The sequence below is a fragment of the Hyalella azteca genome, unplaced genomic scaffold (assembly GCF_000764305.2).
Source record: "Hyalella azteca isolate HAZT.00-mixed unplaced genomic scaffold, Hazt_2.0.2 contig3594, whole genome shotgun sequence".
NCBI lineage: Eukaryota > Metazoa > Arthropoda > Malacostraca > Amphipoda > Hyalellidae > Hyalella > Hyalella azteca.
In genome coordinates, this window is record NW_025933838.1 from 3,228 (window position 1) to 19,967 (window position 16,740).

The 16,740-nt window shown below is 35.9% G+C and overlaps 2 protein-coding genes across 2 annotated transcripts; one reads left to right on the plus strand and one right to left on the minus strand.

Annotated features, from left to right (window-relative positions):
• Positions 1–1,334: 1,334 nt before the first annotated feature.
• On the plus strand, positions 1,335–2,393 carry LOC108666754 (transmembrane protein 230-like). Its single transcript, XM_018153677.2, has 2 exons — positions 1,335–1,463; positions 1,594–2,393. The coding sequence occupies exons 1-2, from the start codon at positions 1,374–1,376 to the stop codon at positions 1,849–1,851; spliced, it is 348 nt and encodes a 115-aa protein (XP_018009166.1). The 5' UTR covers positions 1,335–1,373; the 3' UTR covers positions 1,852–2,393.
• A 1,040-nt stretch (positions 2,394–3,433) lies between these two features.
• On the minus strand, positions 3,434–13,642 carry LOC108666758. Its single transcript, XM_018153684.2, has 5 exons — positions 13,566–13,642; positions 6,943–7,053; positions 5,586–5,680; positions 4,907–5,001; positions 3,434–4,659 (listed from the first exon to the last, which is right to left on the minus strand). Exons 2-5 carry the CDS (start codon positions 7,051–7,053, stop codon positions 4,232–4,234), a joined length of 729 nt encoding a protein of 242 aa, XP_018009173.1. The 5' UTR covers positions 13,566–13,642; the 3' UTR covers positions 3,434–4,231.
• Between the last annotated feature and the right edge of the window lie 3,098 nt (positions 13,643–16,740).

The window sequence follows — 16,740 nt, forward strand, 5'->3', positions numbered from 1 at the left end:
ATAATCTAGCTGTTTGAATTTACCAAGAAAAATTTATATGCAAAACTCCAGCTCCAGCCTCTGGCCCAGCGCCCCAGCCTCAGTCTGGCCCTCAGGCCCTGGGTGGGCCGTGGGTGCACTGGGTGTGGGTGGATGTGGATTGTGGCATAGTGACAAACCAGAGCTTTTTTAGAAGCAGTTCATTTTTAATTTCCTCATTTACACAAGATTTAAACCAATTTCTTAAGTATGATAATGCTGGTATCCAGGATACTTTACTGGTCTACTTATAGGACTCAAAAATGAACTTGAGGGAGAGTCTAAAAAACTCTCATTTAAACCAATTTCTTAAGTATGATAATGCTGGTATCCAGGATACTTTACTGGTCTACTTATAGGACTCAAAAATGAACTTGAGGGAGAGTGAAGAGTCTAAAAAACTCTGCTTTGTCACTATGGATCATTGTGGAATTAACAACTTTTTAAGGAGTAGGGAGTACTATTACTACTATAAAAAGTGCACATCATATTGGATCTGAAAAAACTCTTGATACTGGATTAGTGGATTTTTCTTTCATAATTAGCTGATATTTTGTAAGTGTAACTGATTAGGGCCTACCTAGTTACCAAACTGGATCAATCTTGAATATATCTACCTCTATCATTTCTAGACTGGCATTCTGGATTCCTGGTTCTTCTATACTATATTTTGCAACTGACTTGGCTGCTTGGCACTTGGCAGCTGAGTTGGTTCATGGCAGTCAGCAATAATTTTGGTCTGTTCACTGTTGTGACTCCAGAGTATAAAATTAGTTGGGCAAAAGCTGCTTCAGCTTGCTTGTAGCTAGGTACTTGTAAAGTGTGAGCGAGACAAAAATGCCAAAGGCAAAAGCAAATAAATAATTTTTTTTCCACATTTGGATTGAATCAAATAAGCATGTGATAACATATTCATTATCAATTCGTATAAAAAAACATATGTACGTACTAAACACGAATATTGAACAGAAGCCATCTATAAATGAATAAAAAATCCCATGCTTCATCAAGTTCATGAAACCAGCAATGAGCCTGAGTCAGTCAGGCATGTCATTACACTTTGGAGTGTAAACTTTAATGATTAATCATTCAAGTTATTATCATAACTCTTTAGTGTTTTTTTGTTCTAGCTTATTCAGAGATAGAGAATCTGTTTGTAAATTGTAAAGAACTGATGCTGCTCATGTCCATGATGCTCAAAAATAAATAAGCACTTTAATCAGCTTTGCTGCTTATTCAGTTTTGTTTAAATGTTAACCAGGCATCAAAATTATGTGATTCTATGAATTATTTTCTGTCTTGTTTTCTCATTTTCAGAGTTTTTAAGTACTTGATTAAACTTATTTGATGCTATAATGGCTCAGCGAAGAGATGGTGCATCTTCACGAACTGGCTACCAACGTCTCAGCCAAGATGACTCTGGATTTATAGATGCCCAGTTCAAGGTCAGATAAAATGATAACTCTCATATCCTTGTTTAATAAGGGTGACATTGTTTTGCCTTCATCTTTAAAAATATGTAGTTGATTAACTTGTCAATGTCTTCTCCCTCTAAAGTTCATTGTGATTTTTCAGGCTCCAGAGACCCGCATCCCATGGAAAAGTGTCTGGTTTGCCATTGTTCTTCTGGTGATAGGCACAGTGCTGCTGGTGGTTGGAAGCCTTCTTGTGACTGGTCACATACATGAGCAGTACAGTGACAGAACCTGGCCTCTTCTGATACTTGGTGCACTCATGTTCATACCAGGGTCTTACCATTCATATATTTGCTATTATGCATTCAAAGGCTATGAAGGATTTTCCTTTGAGAACATTCCTTCTTTTGATGATTAAGTTTCTGGTTTTAATATTCTAATGACAACTAAAAGTGCACCATGGTCTGCCTGTGCAATATTTTTAATTTCTACTCTCTTTACATATCATTTTTTATTATTAGCTGTAATTTTAGGTGTGGTAATTTGAATGTTCTCAGTCAAAGATAATAAAAATGAATTTTTTTCCAGTGATACATTTGTACCTACTTCTAAATCTACTATGTCCTCAATTTTCACTTTTAGTTCAAAATTGTGTAGTTATTTTCATGCCTAGTTTATTTACATGACATAAATTTTTTTCACTGAAAACAAATTTTATCCAAGACATTCTTGTAGGAATGTAGTCATGATTTCCTTATGAAAATCTGTCAACTTGACACCACCTCATATCACTGTGATCTCAGTTTGGAACTCTCTCAATGAAAGCTTAGTCATTGTTGTCCCATTCCATGAAGATATTTAGAGAGCTTCTAGTCCTTGAAAGTTTTCTGCTTCTATAGTATTTATCAAGTCTTGATTTAGGTAGTTGTTAATCTGTTTTTCTTCTTTTAGACTTCCTTTTTATTAATTGATTTTGATTTTTTGATTTGATCTTTTTTAGCACATTTTCTCATTTATGGAAAAAAGGCGCTATTTTGCTCGTCATGTTTGACCGTGACTTCACGTTTCATCGACGAGAAAATGCGCTCTCTGTCAGTCACTGCAGTGAGTACTGAGTTATATTTTTTACTTCAATGCTGAGTTGTAAGCTACCCTTATTTTAAGGTATATTAGATCCAGAGATATTGAGTAATCTTCGCCATTTGAGAATGTACCGCTGCTTTTTTCTTCACTTTATAAACTGCTTCAGGTTAACATGATTAAATTCAATGTAAATCAAACATTAAAAAAATCGTTTCATGTTATTAGGTGAATTTTTAGGCATGTCACTTTATTAAACTGAGAAACTAGGTGTGATATTTGGTTATTTTTTCGACTCTCGTTGAATTTCAATTTGGTAGGGATTTATGATCCACAATTTCTAATATTCAGTATTCACTTGTTTTTTCCATTGCCATCACATTAAGTGTACATTTTACAGGTTTTGTTCACTTACATTGTGCGTCTTACGATAACGTAAATTAATGTTATGTAGTTTGGTCATCACACAAGCACACTTGCTTGTATCCAACGGATTAATAAGCCTGCACTGTTGATCATTATTATACACTCAATTGATGCGGATGCTTAAGTCTCTACATTGTTTTCTTTTCGTAAACTGCCCCTTGCTTTGAACGGTACATTTATGGGTTTAAAACCATGTTTATTGTTCAACACTAGTCCGGTAATTTTCCAGCTGCATATTTAAAATTGTACCAACGCAAAGAACGATTGTAATGTAAAATTATGCAAAATTAAGATTAAACTCGACTGTTTAGATTCAAATTGATGGTCACTAAGATCCTACTTTTGTCATAACTATATCTTGTCTATGGAATATTTTTTAACTTTAATCACCTATTTTATACTCATGAATCAAAATTGTTTGACGCTATTTTTTGTTCGTTGTCAATGAAACTATTTTGGCGTATGAAATGAATAATAATAGAAATGACAAAAACACAAGTTTGATTTCTTTTATTATTTGCTGTGCCTCAACTTTCACGTTGAGTTTTATGTAAAGGAAAGTTCAATGCGCTTACTTTGCACATATATCCATTTCCTTGTCGAGCTCAATGTCGTTTGCATTTCTTTTAGTCGCAGATCATTAGTAATTAACTTATACATACATAGTTTGTCTATGCGTTTTCGCATTGTTCAATTACTCGAATATTCCGTGTTAGAATAGTGTACATCCGACACCCAAAGCTTCATTTGACCAACTTTTTTTAATCACTGTAAAAATAATCAAAATTAGTTCTTAAGCCATGTTTTCGTGAGTTACTCTGAAATTACTGCCAAAAATATCATGTTATGGCTTTGGGGTTTTTTCTCGTTGTCACTTGGTAAGAAACTGTCATAGTTTTCTTATACCTCAGCGCACGTAGATGTTCCCGTAAGGAACTGGAAAAATTATTACATGCATTTTTTTCCATTTCAGAAACCAAATAAAAATATATTTAATATGTTTTTACTTTACTTTTTGGATCAGCACTCCGGAACTCTTCATAATAAAATGAGATAATTTAATGACATACCTACCTAATCTTCAATCTAGTTGCTTTACCGAAATCCTTGAAATAATTATTCTGTTTAAGCAGAAAGGGTTGTTCACTCGCGTGAAACTTAAATTTCAATTTTCCGTGAAACGTGAATGCTACACGTAAAGTAACTAAAAGAAAGCACGACACCTAGGAGAAAGATTGTACCTAGGACTGCTAATATAACGGAGCTTTGTATCTGAATTATAGGAAAACTTGTTAAAATAGCTCTAGTTTTTCTGGAATGCCGTCATCTGAACGCTTGCCGGCCCAGGCGCTGAAGCCGCGCTTGCCCGACCACGCACTGAAGGCTCGTCTGACGACATTCGCGTCTCTGATGGAGTTTAGGAGCCGACGCAAGTCCGACTGAGACCCAGCGTCTTCGCTCTCGCTGGTCCGCTTCCAAGGCCTGTTAAAGCCGCGCATGGCTTGAGGCGGTGTCGTGCTTTGATCTGTACCTGTTTTCTGTGTCAGGTCTGCAAGTGAATCTTGGTTCTGATCTGCTTCTAGTGGAGACCTCTTGCCAGCCCATGCGCTGAACTGCTGACGCTTGTTGCTCAGGTCACGATGCGAGATTTTGTCCTGCAGCAGCGAGTGAAGTCGCGTTACGAGACTCAGGTAACGGTCTGATTGCGAATCCCGTTTACCTGACGGATAAATAAGAAGCTCAAATAATTCCATCCATGTTATTGACCTTAGTGTATTGTTAGTTTTAGTTGTTATTATTTCGTTTTGGGTTGGTAATTCGTTCATCAGATCCGAAGCTATTACGTTACATTTTATAAATTACTCTCTGATTTTTTTGTAATTAATTGATGCATCACGAATGTCATATTAAAACGGAATCAACTCAAGGCCCTAAAATAGCTAATAATCGGTATCGTTGCTACTCACCTGACCAGGCACCGAAGCTTCGTCGTTTGCCGATCGCCAAACTGCTCTGCTCGTAGCTCTCAGGCATTACGAACCACCGAGGCAACTCGGAAACTCTGCAAAAACGTGAATTATTCTAAAATTTTGCTTTTATCCCAGTTCACGAAATTTTATCGTAGAAGTTCAAGCTGTCTTGAAAATAGTTCACTACAATTTCTCGAGATAGATCTGGCAATAAGACAACATTAATCACGTGAATAAATTTTCATGTTGAAAAATTTTTAACTTCCCAAATAGTCAAGGATACCGAAAAGAGAAGCTGTGCAACTCATTAGTCGTTCGAAATTGCATCATATGAAACGGCATTTTAACTTGACTAGACTCCGGTTTATTATCAATGTCTTAAGGTATACAGAAATTGAGCCCTGACTCTCGGAGCACGAGTCACACAAGTTTAATTATACCATTTTGATGTTAGCAGTGCAAAATGACTGTCTTGGAAAATAACTAATTACAGCTGTATATCAAACAACGTTGCAAAATATCTGAAAAGTTTACATTGAAGGTCCAGAAGCCCTAAATCGAAAGAAAGGGCTAAGGCCGTTGAAATAGCGAATCGTTGCCCGACATCACGTATGGATTGGGCTCAATTATTCCACAAGAATACAAATAAAAACCTCACTGAGAACATGACACTAACTGTCTGAGAACCGGCGCCGTGTCTCCAGGCCTTCGGCTGACATCAGCTAATGCGTGATGATACGGCATGGGCGGTAAGATACCCGCTGCAGTCATCTGCAAGCAAACGAAGCCTAAGTAAATAAAGTTTACAACATCGCGGGACGTCTCTGCCACTGTCGCTGTAAATCAACTGGCTTTCATTGCAAGTCGAAAAAATAGTAATTTAGTGCTAGGAGGGAAACATTTGCATTGAATTTTGGAAGCAAAATCAAATTAATCCACATTAAGTATAAATCCACTGTATTTTTTTTTATATATTTCAGATTTGTTCTCATAAATTATAAGCTTGAGAAATGGCCGAATTTTAATGTTCTCCGAAATTCGTTGTTATAAGCTATACTTGTAAAAATTTAAGTCAATTCGAAATGAATAATCTAGTTATAAAGTGATGATTTGATCAGCAATAAACGTTATAATAGCTAATAATATAGCCATTTTGTTTGGTCTGTCGCCAATTGACTGTCAGATTTCAAGATCCAGCTGCGGGTCTCTAACCTTAAACTCTTTGGTACTTATGCGATCGAAACCACTCGTCTACCCTGAGATTATAGGTTAAACAGATCTGTGTCAATATGAGGGAAAAGTTGCAAAGCCTTTGAAATAGTTTTCAATGGAAATTTTTTTAATACGTCAAAAAATATTCAAAACCAACCCTTTGAATAAGCTCACCTTATTTTTCATTTCACGCGAAGAATAATATCCAAAAATATTCCTGCACAAGCTTTTACACGTAAAAATCGTTGCATGGGAATGGTTGTTGCCTGTTGGGCACTTTGTAACATTTTCACAAAAAAGTTACATTTACTTGAAGCTCCCTTAATAAATCCCTTTAATTCTCTTCCTACTTAAAAAATAATTTCAAAGAGGTGTAACCCCGAAGACGCCCATTTATTAGCTCTACAGATAAGCAACTCATTTGAAAATGCTCCCGTTTGCTGTGATGAATATAACTTAAGCAGTTTCGATTTTTTGGCTGCATTTAAAGTATTTTTCAATAAATTTTGTTGCAGTCTGGATTAATATGGGTTATGTGAGATAAATGATTCATCTTATGCTATCCTGGAATTTTTAATTTATTATTTTTATTAATATTTAGATTAGAATTTTAATGAGAATATTAGTCTCCTGTTTTCCGGTCTCCATACCAATCTATCACATTTAGTATTATTATTTCATTTTACATGCGTTCAAACTTATTAATTTTGAATGTTCGTTGGTTCATTATAATTTGTTAATATATTAAAAAATGTTCCATTACCGACAGCAGAGTAAATCAAATATTGAACATAAATTCCGTAGACTTATAATTATTTAACCTTCGTCGTCGGTCCAGCTGTGACGGCTGCGCTCATGTATGACAGCAGCACGAAGGCTGAGAGCAACACAGTGGACGACGATGAGGCAAACCTGCCTCCGCAAAACCTCATCTGCGATAGAAAATAAATAAATTTAATGAGAGAATCGTGTATCAAAATTTACTTTCATAAGAAGTGACTGTCATCGTAATTATTCTCATCTCTTTTTATGTCATTTGGTCTCAAATGGGCTACCACAATTTTTGAATCCGGTCTTTCGGATAAGCTTTCATTTCAATTCCATATCGTTCAGATACGCTGTCTATATGAATTTTAATGTTGCGTCTATTAGAGACTGGTGTAACTGTTGCAAAATTAAAATCATTCGTAAGAATAATGATGTGAACGCAACGTATAAGCACTTCCAGAATTTTGTTTTACAAGTGCTGTATAATTTTTTCAGTTGAAAGTACCGTATAATTTTTTATCCCTTCACCGTTTGTGTTTAGGATAACAAATGGCCCTTATTTCGACTCACCCTTGCCATTCAAAGCTCCCATACGTATCGCTTTGGCAAGAGCAATACATCACACCCGTAATCTCCGAACCAGGGCCTGTCATCAGATTTGTCTTGTGCTAACCACTTGCCCAGCTCCCCGAAACTCAGTCTGCATGCAAAGCGAACGCGGCAAAACTATCAGATTGCCGCAGACGTCCCCAGAGTGGCGGGCAAGACATGCGTTCATTGCCACGGCTCCCGTCGGGGCGTCTTGCATTTCTGTGATGCTCGCCGCCGCTCAGCCCGGCGCCATTCGTAAGCACAACAATCTTGCGAACACCTCCGCAATTGCGACGATATTTTCCTCCAGGTCTACGATAACAACTTCCAAGCACTCTATAGATAAATCCTCCTTAGAGATTATTTCTCAGAACTTGACTGAGTTTGGCGGGCGGTCCTTAAACGTGATTTAAAAACCTCGGTGCTCGTAAAGCTCGTAAATAAGAAAAAGATGTAACGTAAAACTCGGAATGGCATAGCAGATTGAAATAAAAGCTTTCAGCTATATTAAACCTTCATGGGAACTTTATTAGGAGTTTGAAAGATTATTTCGTAACGCGAGAATGTTAACACGTTCTTTTCCAGTGTTAAAGGGAGAAAGATTTGGGCAGATTTGACTACTTTGTGTAGATCATATTAAAATAATTAAGAAGGAGATGCATGAATGACTTTATAAACGATATATTTTTATTAACTGACCTGGAACAAACACTGGTCTTCATTAAAAAATCTAAGACTAGCCAGAAAAGGAAAGTATTCATCAAAATGTATAATTGATGCTATGCTTCTTTATTTACTTATTTTTTTAGCTTAATTTATAGACGTGGATTAGAGTGTAGCTCATTTCGGTCCAATCAGTTATTTCAAGGCTTTTATTGACGTGCAACCTAGCAGTAGCGATGCTGATTTGAAATAATTACTCAGTGCTTTCATTACTTTAATGACGCATTAGATTTTAAATTATTGATGGTCTTGCTTATATAGCTATATGAACTAGATATAAATTCAGGAGCGAGAGTTTCAGTGTGTTAGTGTGAACCGAATACTCATTAAACCGACCCACACATATTTCTGATACGATCGCTTTTAGCACAGAGATCACCCGTTATGCCTAAATACAAGGTATCAAGAAGTAAATTGTACCGCGACTTAATATCCCTGAGCCCGTTATTCGTGTTCTTGTCTGTTACTATCGTCCCTATACTGTATATGACGTGTTTTCGGTGCTGCTGTGTTACGAATTACGATGTTCTCGAGACTGATGTGTGCTGCTGTACCAAAGCAAGCATTTTTGCATAGTAGTTTCAATGGAGATAAATGGAGGACCGAAGTCATATATTCAGTGCCTCTGTAAATCGTCATTGACCATGACAACCGCAACCACTGAAACCGGTAGTCAATATACGGTTTCAATAAATGAATGTTCGTCAATCCGATTTATCAGAAGCACTAATTCCAATTGCATGGCAGTAAAGTATTTGAAAATGGTTACTGATGAAAATAACACAATAATTTTTTAAACAACAGAAGGTATTAATATGCTAGAACAGCTAGATGGATTAAAGATGCATTGGTAAAAATGATCCCTTTAAATCGTAATAATTATTTTACATCACGGTTAATATTTAGGATTTTCTAGATGCTGTGAGAAGAGGGCCGCTCGACCGTAGGTTTCGACAGATGACGCAGGAATGACGAGTCTGAGTTCTGAGGCAGCTCTGATTGCCGAGAGGCGACAAATAGCAGGGCTCGAGCCTGTCCCTCTATCTCAGAGATATCTCGATGCGGCTGCTGGCTTCTCGTCAGCTATTTTGAATATGCAGAAAAATTGAATTCTTAAATGAATATCTTCTAACATGAATTTACATTAAATTAAAAAACTGAGAGCATGCATGGTAAGGCATACATTTTCCAATAAGAGTCAGAATAAGCACGTTAACTATAATGTTTAAATTTTAACTCGTCACACGTCCAGTTTAAATGTGAAAATGTATACCTTTATTCTGACACATTCGTAGAAATTTTTCGTGAGAGTCTAGTGTTACTGCTATTGAATTATTTCTTAATTAATGTAATCTTCTGTCGATCTTCATAAATGTACAAGATTGCCGCCAGCTCCTTCGATTATTTTCCCAGTTAAAAATCGTCTGTTTAGTGAAGAACTTTTTCAGTGGATGCCTGGACGTAGGTACCACTACCAGAAACTTTTTTGGGTTATCACGTTACAGCAGGGTGTTAAAATCAGATGTAATTCATAGCACGCTTAGAATAGATTGAGTCTATTCATGAATTCAGGCAATTCAATTTGGTTCATAATTAAAATTCACGATTTAAATGACCCTAAGGGTATTTCAATGAACAGTTAATGGTTTTCTTTAACGCTCGGCCACTGCATTACGGTAAATATGTAACGATCAATGTCAGGAAGAGAGTTTTATTCAGAGATGGATCACAAGGGCACGTCTGCGGTAATTTGACTTTCGAAATGAAGGTCGTCTGCTTATGACGCTTCCAAAACCACACTCAAGGCAACTCGGTAGCCCTGCTTCACACGTGACCCTTTCAGCCTGCATGTATTAGCACAGATTTCTGCCACGTGTTCGACTAATTGCATTTCTTTCAGCTTGAATTCATTGTCTGAGGGAACGAGCGAAGCTTAAAATTTGCTACATCTGCTCTAGAAACGCATTTTATGAAAGGGCAAAATTATTAATGTCAAAAACCAAACTGAAAATTTCAGAATACATGGAGGCAAAAAACATCACAGGCACCGAGAAATTTTTTTGTCAAAATATAAAATTATTTTGCTTCATTTATCCGACTTTATGCCTACCTACATTACATTTTAAAAATATATTTTATCCAACAACACATTACTGTAGTGCATGAGGTAACTCTCGTTTGTAAAAAGCAAGTTTTCCTCATTTATTTTTATTCCTTTTATCTTGATATGCCACGCAATCATTGCTCAATAATAAAACTACAATTTGTAAATCATGAAATTGTTGAATCAAAATATTTATCTCCAGAATATTTTCACTGTTAATTCCTGGAGTGAGCCCCGTAAATATTACTTTGTTCAGAGTCGAATTTTGCAGAGATACTTGTTCAACTAATGGCTCACATTCTTGCAGTTTTCTATAAATTGTTATTGGATGATGACGAGACCGAACATTTACGATAGTCATATTCGTTGCATAGAAATTACGAAGGCCGCAAACACCGACGAAGGTATTAAAATCTCTATGCCATCAACCTTAGGGTGTTCGCGAAGGATATGTTCGCGACAAGCATGACTCTATTTCTATAAAACGCACATTTGCACCTTCAAAGAGATATGCTTAGCTGTTAGCAATCTCATTTTAGAAAGAAATTAATTGTTACCATCGTCAACCATACATGAATATTTTATGTGAACTTTCCATCGACTCATATAATGGTCGTTTACTTCGTCGTTCCAACCTCTCTGCCACCTATAGTGAACGAAAACTTTCACTAGCTGTAGCATTCCTACGAATATATGCAATTATTTAGAATATTGTATATATGTAAGAGCCGTTCTTAAATCAGAATAAAATTTTCAAATTGTTTGCATCGCTTCCTTCATTACGAAAAATTCATAGATTCTACAAACAGATGGATAATCTAGCACTTCACACGTTAATTAGCTATCTCAACCTACTTTTTTCGTCCATCTCATTCCTGTCATTATTTATTGGTGACAATAACTGGAATATGCTCAACTGTCATCGATAGCGTCGAAAATATCTTCGGCAATCTCAAGTTCTCTATTACCAGGCTTGAAGTTCACGTTTTTTTCACACACGAGTTTACGACGTAATAAATCAAGTTTGGACTGACGGTTCCTCTGTCCATCATTTGCCATCAAATTTCTAAGTTGAAATGAGTACGCTTTCGACATTATGGTACATCATGAAACTCCTCCCTCGACAAACATTGCTCGCGAAGATCCGATCATATCCATTAGTTTAAAACTACTATCAGTGATGTGCGCTGAACGTTCATGTCTGAAATCACTGAAAGTTACCGTAAATTAATTGCTCGGTGAAAAAACGAAAACTCAGACGTGGGCTTGAGAGAGTTGATGGGAGTTCATTGTGTTACGGCGATCATCGAGCTTCAACAAATTTACCAGGCAAGAGATTTAGAAATACTTTGCATAGACCTAAACGTTGTAGATATTTCTCCAAAATACACCTCTTAAAATTCAATGTAATCACGTCCGATGGTCGCGTCTGACAACGTTTTTGAACGTAATGTGAGAGAATTAAATTACTTTATTGCAAAGTTATAATGCTGATTCAAGTTTGATATGCTATTGCAACATCCACGCATCGATTTTTGTGCTGGGCTCACATTCAGTCGAATGCAAAATTAAACTTTATTCTTTTTTTGTTTGATTATGTTTCAAGATTTTAATGATAATTTTCTACTCCCTATAGAAAGAAGAGGACGCTCATCATCTCATCGCTTAATCACGGCCAGAACAAAGAGCCATGGAGGCATAATGGATACCCTTGCACTGAGCGATGTTTATTATCGAGACCCCGACATGTAATTAATGAGGTCCTCTCCTCCATTCCCATATGCAACTTCTTTTAAAATGAGTAATGAAAAATACCGAGACTTAACTCTGACAGGGCTGGTGTACAGACAGCACAGATTCAATTGATCCCTGACTCTAAAAAACAAAATTTTGGAGGGAACATAATCGAATTATTCCAATGCTTTATTTTTGGACAGAACATGGAAGTACCACTGTACTCCAGTGTTTTTTACTATATTCCCTTATGCAACAAAATCGTTTGTCAAAAAATTGCAGAAGGTAGATTTTTGCTCAAAGGAGACTCATCAAATATTTGATATTATCGTAAGCTCGACAGCGTTTAAGATTATACGGTACAAGAAAGAAATGAAGCTTGACTCGATTATTGAAGTTGACTTTTTTTTTTTTAATTAGTATAGCCGTAAGTTCGTTGCGAGATCAAGTTGAGACTGATTTCAATATTATGTTTGTAAAAGTAAAAACCACATTTGGCTTTTACAATACGGAGAACTATAATGTGCAAGAGTAGCGTTATTAAGAATAATAAATACGTATATATATATATATATATATTTCCTCATCATACAATGCAAACTAATGTGTATTCGATGACTTTTTCCTATGTACGAAGGTGAGTGACGAGACCGGGCAGGCAGGAAGTATCCTTATGTTATTTATTTTAAATTTGCTCATTCAGATAAAAATACTTTTAGTGAAAAAGTTTTCACAATATCTTTTTAGTGCAGTTATACTCGAACGAGCGCCACATTTTGCACCTATATATTCAGAATTTAGCTTCGACATATAAATAAAAATAGTTTTCCGGGCAAAGAATTGTTTGTGAGTTGAACTTTAGATTCTTATGGCTGGAAACGCAAAAAATATGTTCATACTTTGCTTCTGTCATGTGCTCTTTGAAGAGACGGGATTGCATTCCTGTTAATTTTCGGTAACTAAAGCCCAATTTTTTTATTAATTGATTAATTTATTAATTATTAATTGATTAATTGATACAATTAATACTACATCGACATTTTTCTATCACAAAGTTTCATAGAAAAAATCTTTTTCCTGAATCCACTATATATCGCAGCCCTGGTGTGAAATAAGATTGTTTTGTCCCTATTATATTGATTTGTTTGTCGTGTACTTTCAATTGCTGATGAAGACGCATATCTCCACCATGTAACTGCCCGGGTGAAGTGTGTTCCACTGCTTACTGAGATAAAAAAATGTTCACTTCGCATGCAATATTTGCCTTACGGTTATAATTTATTATTTGCTACATGATGCAGAGTAAAAGTGCAGGCGTTTATTTGGAAATTCGCTGAAATTCGCACAGACCTTTACAAAATCGCGTATCTTTCATAATGCTAGAAATGAAAATTTCTACATAAATATTTATGAACAAATTTTGCATCGTGGTTCAAACAACCGTATTCTCTTTGCTGGAATGATGATTTTTTAAAGAATGTTAGCATTCTTGAATTTTACTCCTGAAAAGACGATGAAACTCACGTTATCCTCGGGAAAGCAGCTAGGGTGCCGTACGCAACAGGTGTGACTACGGACCTAGACCTCCTTTCGACGCCGGCTTCTAGGGTTCACTGGTGCCTCGCATGGCTTTGCATGGGCTTTTATAGGCGACCAGAATTTTTTCTTCATTTTTTCAGGTATTCACCCGATGAGCTTCGCCATCAAATCTTGCATTTTAATTATTGGATGCTTAAGGAAATTCGTCTCCTTTCCCTGGACGAATTTGCTCAAACTGAAATAAAATGTACAGATCACCATGTTTTTAGGGAGAAAATTAAAGCTCAGCTTTGGCTAATGCAAGAAAATTTGTTTGCTCGTTTTTCTGTATCCAGATAGCGTTTTTTTAAGAATATACGACTATCTAAAACCTTCGAAACATAATTTTCTTCTCTAATAACTTTTACTACTTACACACGGTACACTGTGAACAAAATATTCACAATTTTACGGCTTATCTCAACAACTTACATTGAATACCAAGTTTTCTTTCACAACCACCATTCCAATCCGATATTCAAATAATGTCATCGACTATTAAAATACATTACATAACAACGTCGTGTGATATTACGCCTTTCTCATTATATCTTCTTTTGAATTTCTGAGCACCAAAAATTTAGGTAGAGCTTTCCCTCACTAGACGTTCACATCTAGGCAGCTCACGACATCAATACAGGATAATAGGCAGAGAGTTACGTTACATATTTGTTCCAATCATCACCAGACGCTCCGAAAATGTAACAGGCACACTAGTGTATATACGCTGCATCAGTTACAGATTTTCTAGCAATATAATTGCAGAGATTCACAGAATAAATTATTCAACAGTTGAAGCCAATTCGGCTGCCAAGAGAATAGTTCACTTACGTCACAAAATCTATCGTATTCAATCTTAGGCTATTACGGCTTTACTATGCAGTGATTTGATATACACGATATTCTTGACCTCTAAAAATAAAGAAAAGAAAAATTATTATTGAAAAGCTGTGTAAATGCTTTTGTATTTTGATTGAGGTAGAACCATGAAGATATCCCCGTTCCATAAATAATAGGTCAGGTTTTGGAATTTTGCCACTCGAGCATCAAACTTTGAAACATATTTCTTGAAAATATCAATTTAAATTATTTCATTCACTTTTATTCGAAACAAATGGCTGTTTTTACAGTAATATCACAATACAGCTTAAGAGAAGTAAATTGTGAACACTAATGAGGCTCATATTTTCGATTTGAAAAGAATACTTAGTTTTTTTTGCAATTAATGCTCAGAGATGAAATTATGCGAATATTCATGACATTATGATACTTTTTACTGAATTGGCCAATGCAAAATAGGCTACTTGTTAAGGTAAGCTAGTATACGTTGCCCAATAGTTTGCATGTCACAAGAAACAGATTAATTTACCTGAAAATATGGTAGATTATTGCTTAATATCTCAGGAGATTGATCATAACTGTACATACATATTGTTTTCAGAATTTTTTGCGAGTTACTCCACATTGAAATTTTTGTAAACACAAATTTCCCTCAGTATTATTCCTCCGCTTATCAGACTTGAAGGAAAATTTCATACCGAAATATGCGTTAAAATATTGGCCTTCATGCCCCGCACTTCTCAATTTCTCTCCAAAGCTTTGGACAAGCTAACCCGGCCTGTACAGACCTTTTAATGAGCAATGTCAAGATGCATTTGCCTGGAAGTGCGGGCACAATTCCAATGGAACAATTAAAATTAATTGCAACATCTGCTATTCTGCCGATGCATATCTGGCAAGTTGTTTATTTTTAATTGTACTTGCACCCACATAGATTTTTTGTGCATCAACAAGCCACATCCATATTTATATATATACATATTGATGTCGTCCGTAAGTATCACTAAATGGACAGTTTTTAACATATCTATTTCGTCGTTATCTATCAGTTGAAATATACTGTGACTGCATTTTCAGAATAATTTATTGTAATTTATGACAAACAAGTATAGTTGATGAAAATATAATGTGAGATTAGAACAAATAAACATAAATAAAATCTCGTGTGTATTTTTTTCATTCATCACATTATGAATTATGCAAAAATTTTCAGGTATAATTGTTTGAGTCCAACTGATCGACTGAATGCACAGGTCAGCGTGTTTGCACTCCATAAAATAGAGGGCCTAAATTTTCCATGCAACAATAATTGACTTTCAGCGGCAACCAATAGTCTTCTAGAAGGTTTCACAATATAGGAGCAATAATGGCAATATATTCCATGGAATGAGCCTGCTAACTTGTCTCTTCGAAAATTCTCGACGCATAAGTTCTAAACTATATTTTATTCTATTACGGTTATGGAGGAAGGGATCGAGTCGCTCGCTTCATGATTGAGGAAGACATAACTTTTAAAAGCTTAATTTTTCCAAACTTGTCTATGTTGAGACGTATATTTCTATGGATTTCTTTCATGATTAAAATATCTTTCACCCGAAATAATAGTCGAAACAAAAAAAAATATTTAAACATAATTCGTGTCCGGACGTTTGTTGAGATTATTTAAGCTTGAGCAAATTTCTTGTTAGGCTCACTTTGGAAAAAACAGCGCGTATTTCTTTCCCTTATATTCAATGCATTGTTAGCCCGTATACACATTTTACGTGATCGTTGAATGCATCAAATCATTTGCACGCACTTTGTCCTCATTTGTGCCCACATGGTGCCAGTGGGACAAAGCACGGTGCATGGGCGGAGAGCTATGGGCTATACCTAGCCCCCATTTATAATATGCAGCGGGAATCAACTTGGGTAAAGGGCTAGTAAAAGTCCTATTGCAAGAAACCGACGTAGGCATTGAACAGCAACTTGGAAGTTGAGCCCAAAGTTATCATCAAAGAAAAGCATGCAGGGCTACACCAACGCCTGTTCCCGATATCATAACGAGCTCAGTATTTTCAATGGATTTCTTTTATGCAAAAATGCCAAAACTCAGCAGGTCATTAGGTAGATAACGAGAATACGAGGAAAATACGAATATATTAATTTTCAAAAATTTTCTTTTACAATGAATCTAACTGAGACGTCAAAGCAGATAGTCAGCTGCGCTGTCGGCAAAATGCCTACAAGGCTGAATTCTGTAGGTATAGATATATTAGCCAAATTTTTTTTACCGTTTTGA

Coding starts and splice junctions, on each gene's coding strand:
- LOC108666754 (XM_018153677.2), top strand. CDS start 1,374: ATGGCTCAGCGAAGAGATGGTGCATCTTCACGAACTGGCTACCAACGT. Junction 1,464..1,593: donor TTATAGATGCCCAGTTCAAG/GTCAGATAAAAT, acceptor GTGATTTTTCAG/GCTCCAGAGACCCGCATCCC.
- LOC108666758 (XM_018153684.2), bottom strand. CDS start 7,053: ATGAGGTTTTGCGGAGGCAGGTTTGCCTCATCGTCGTCCACTGTGTTG. Junction 5,681..6,942: donor CAGCTGGACCGACGACGAAG/GTTAAATAATTA, acceptor GTTTGCTTGCAG/ATGACTGCAGCGGGTATCTT. Junction 5,002..5,585: donor ACGGCGCCGGTTCTCAGACA/GTTAGTGTCATG, acceptor ACGTTTTTGCAG/AGTTTCCGAGTTGCCTCGGT.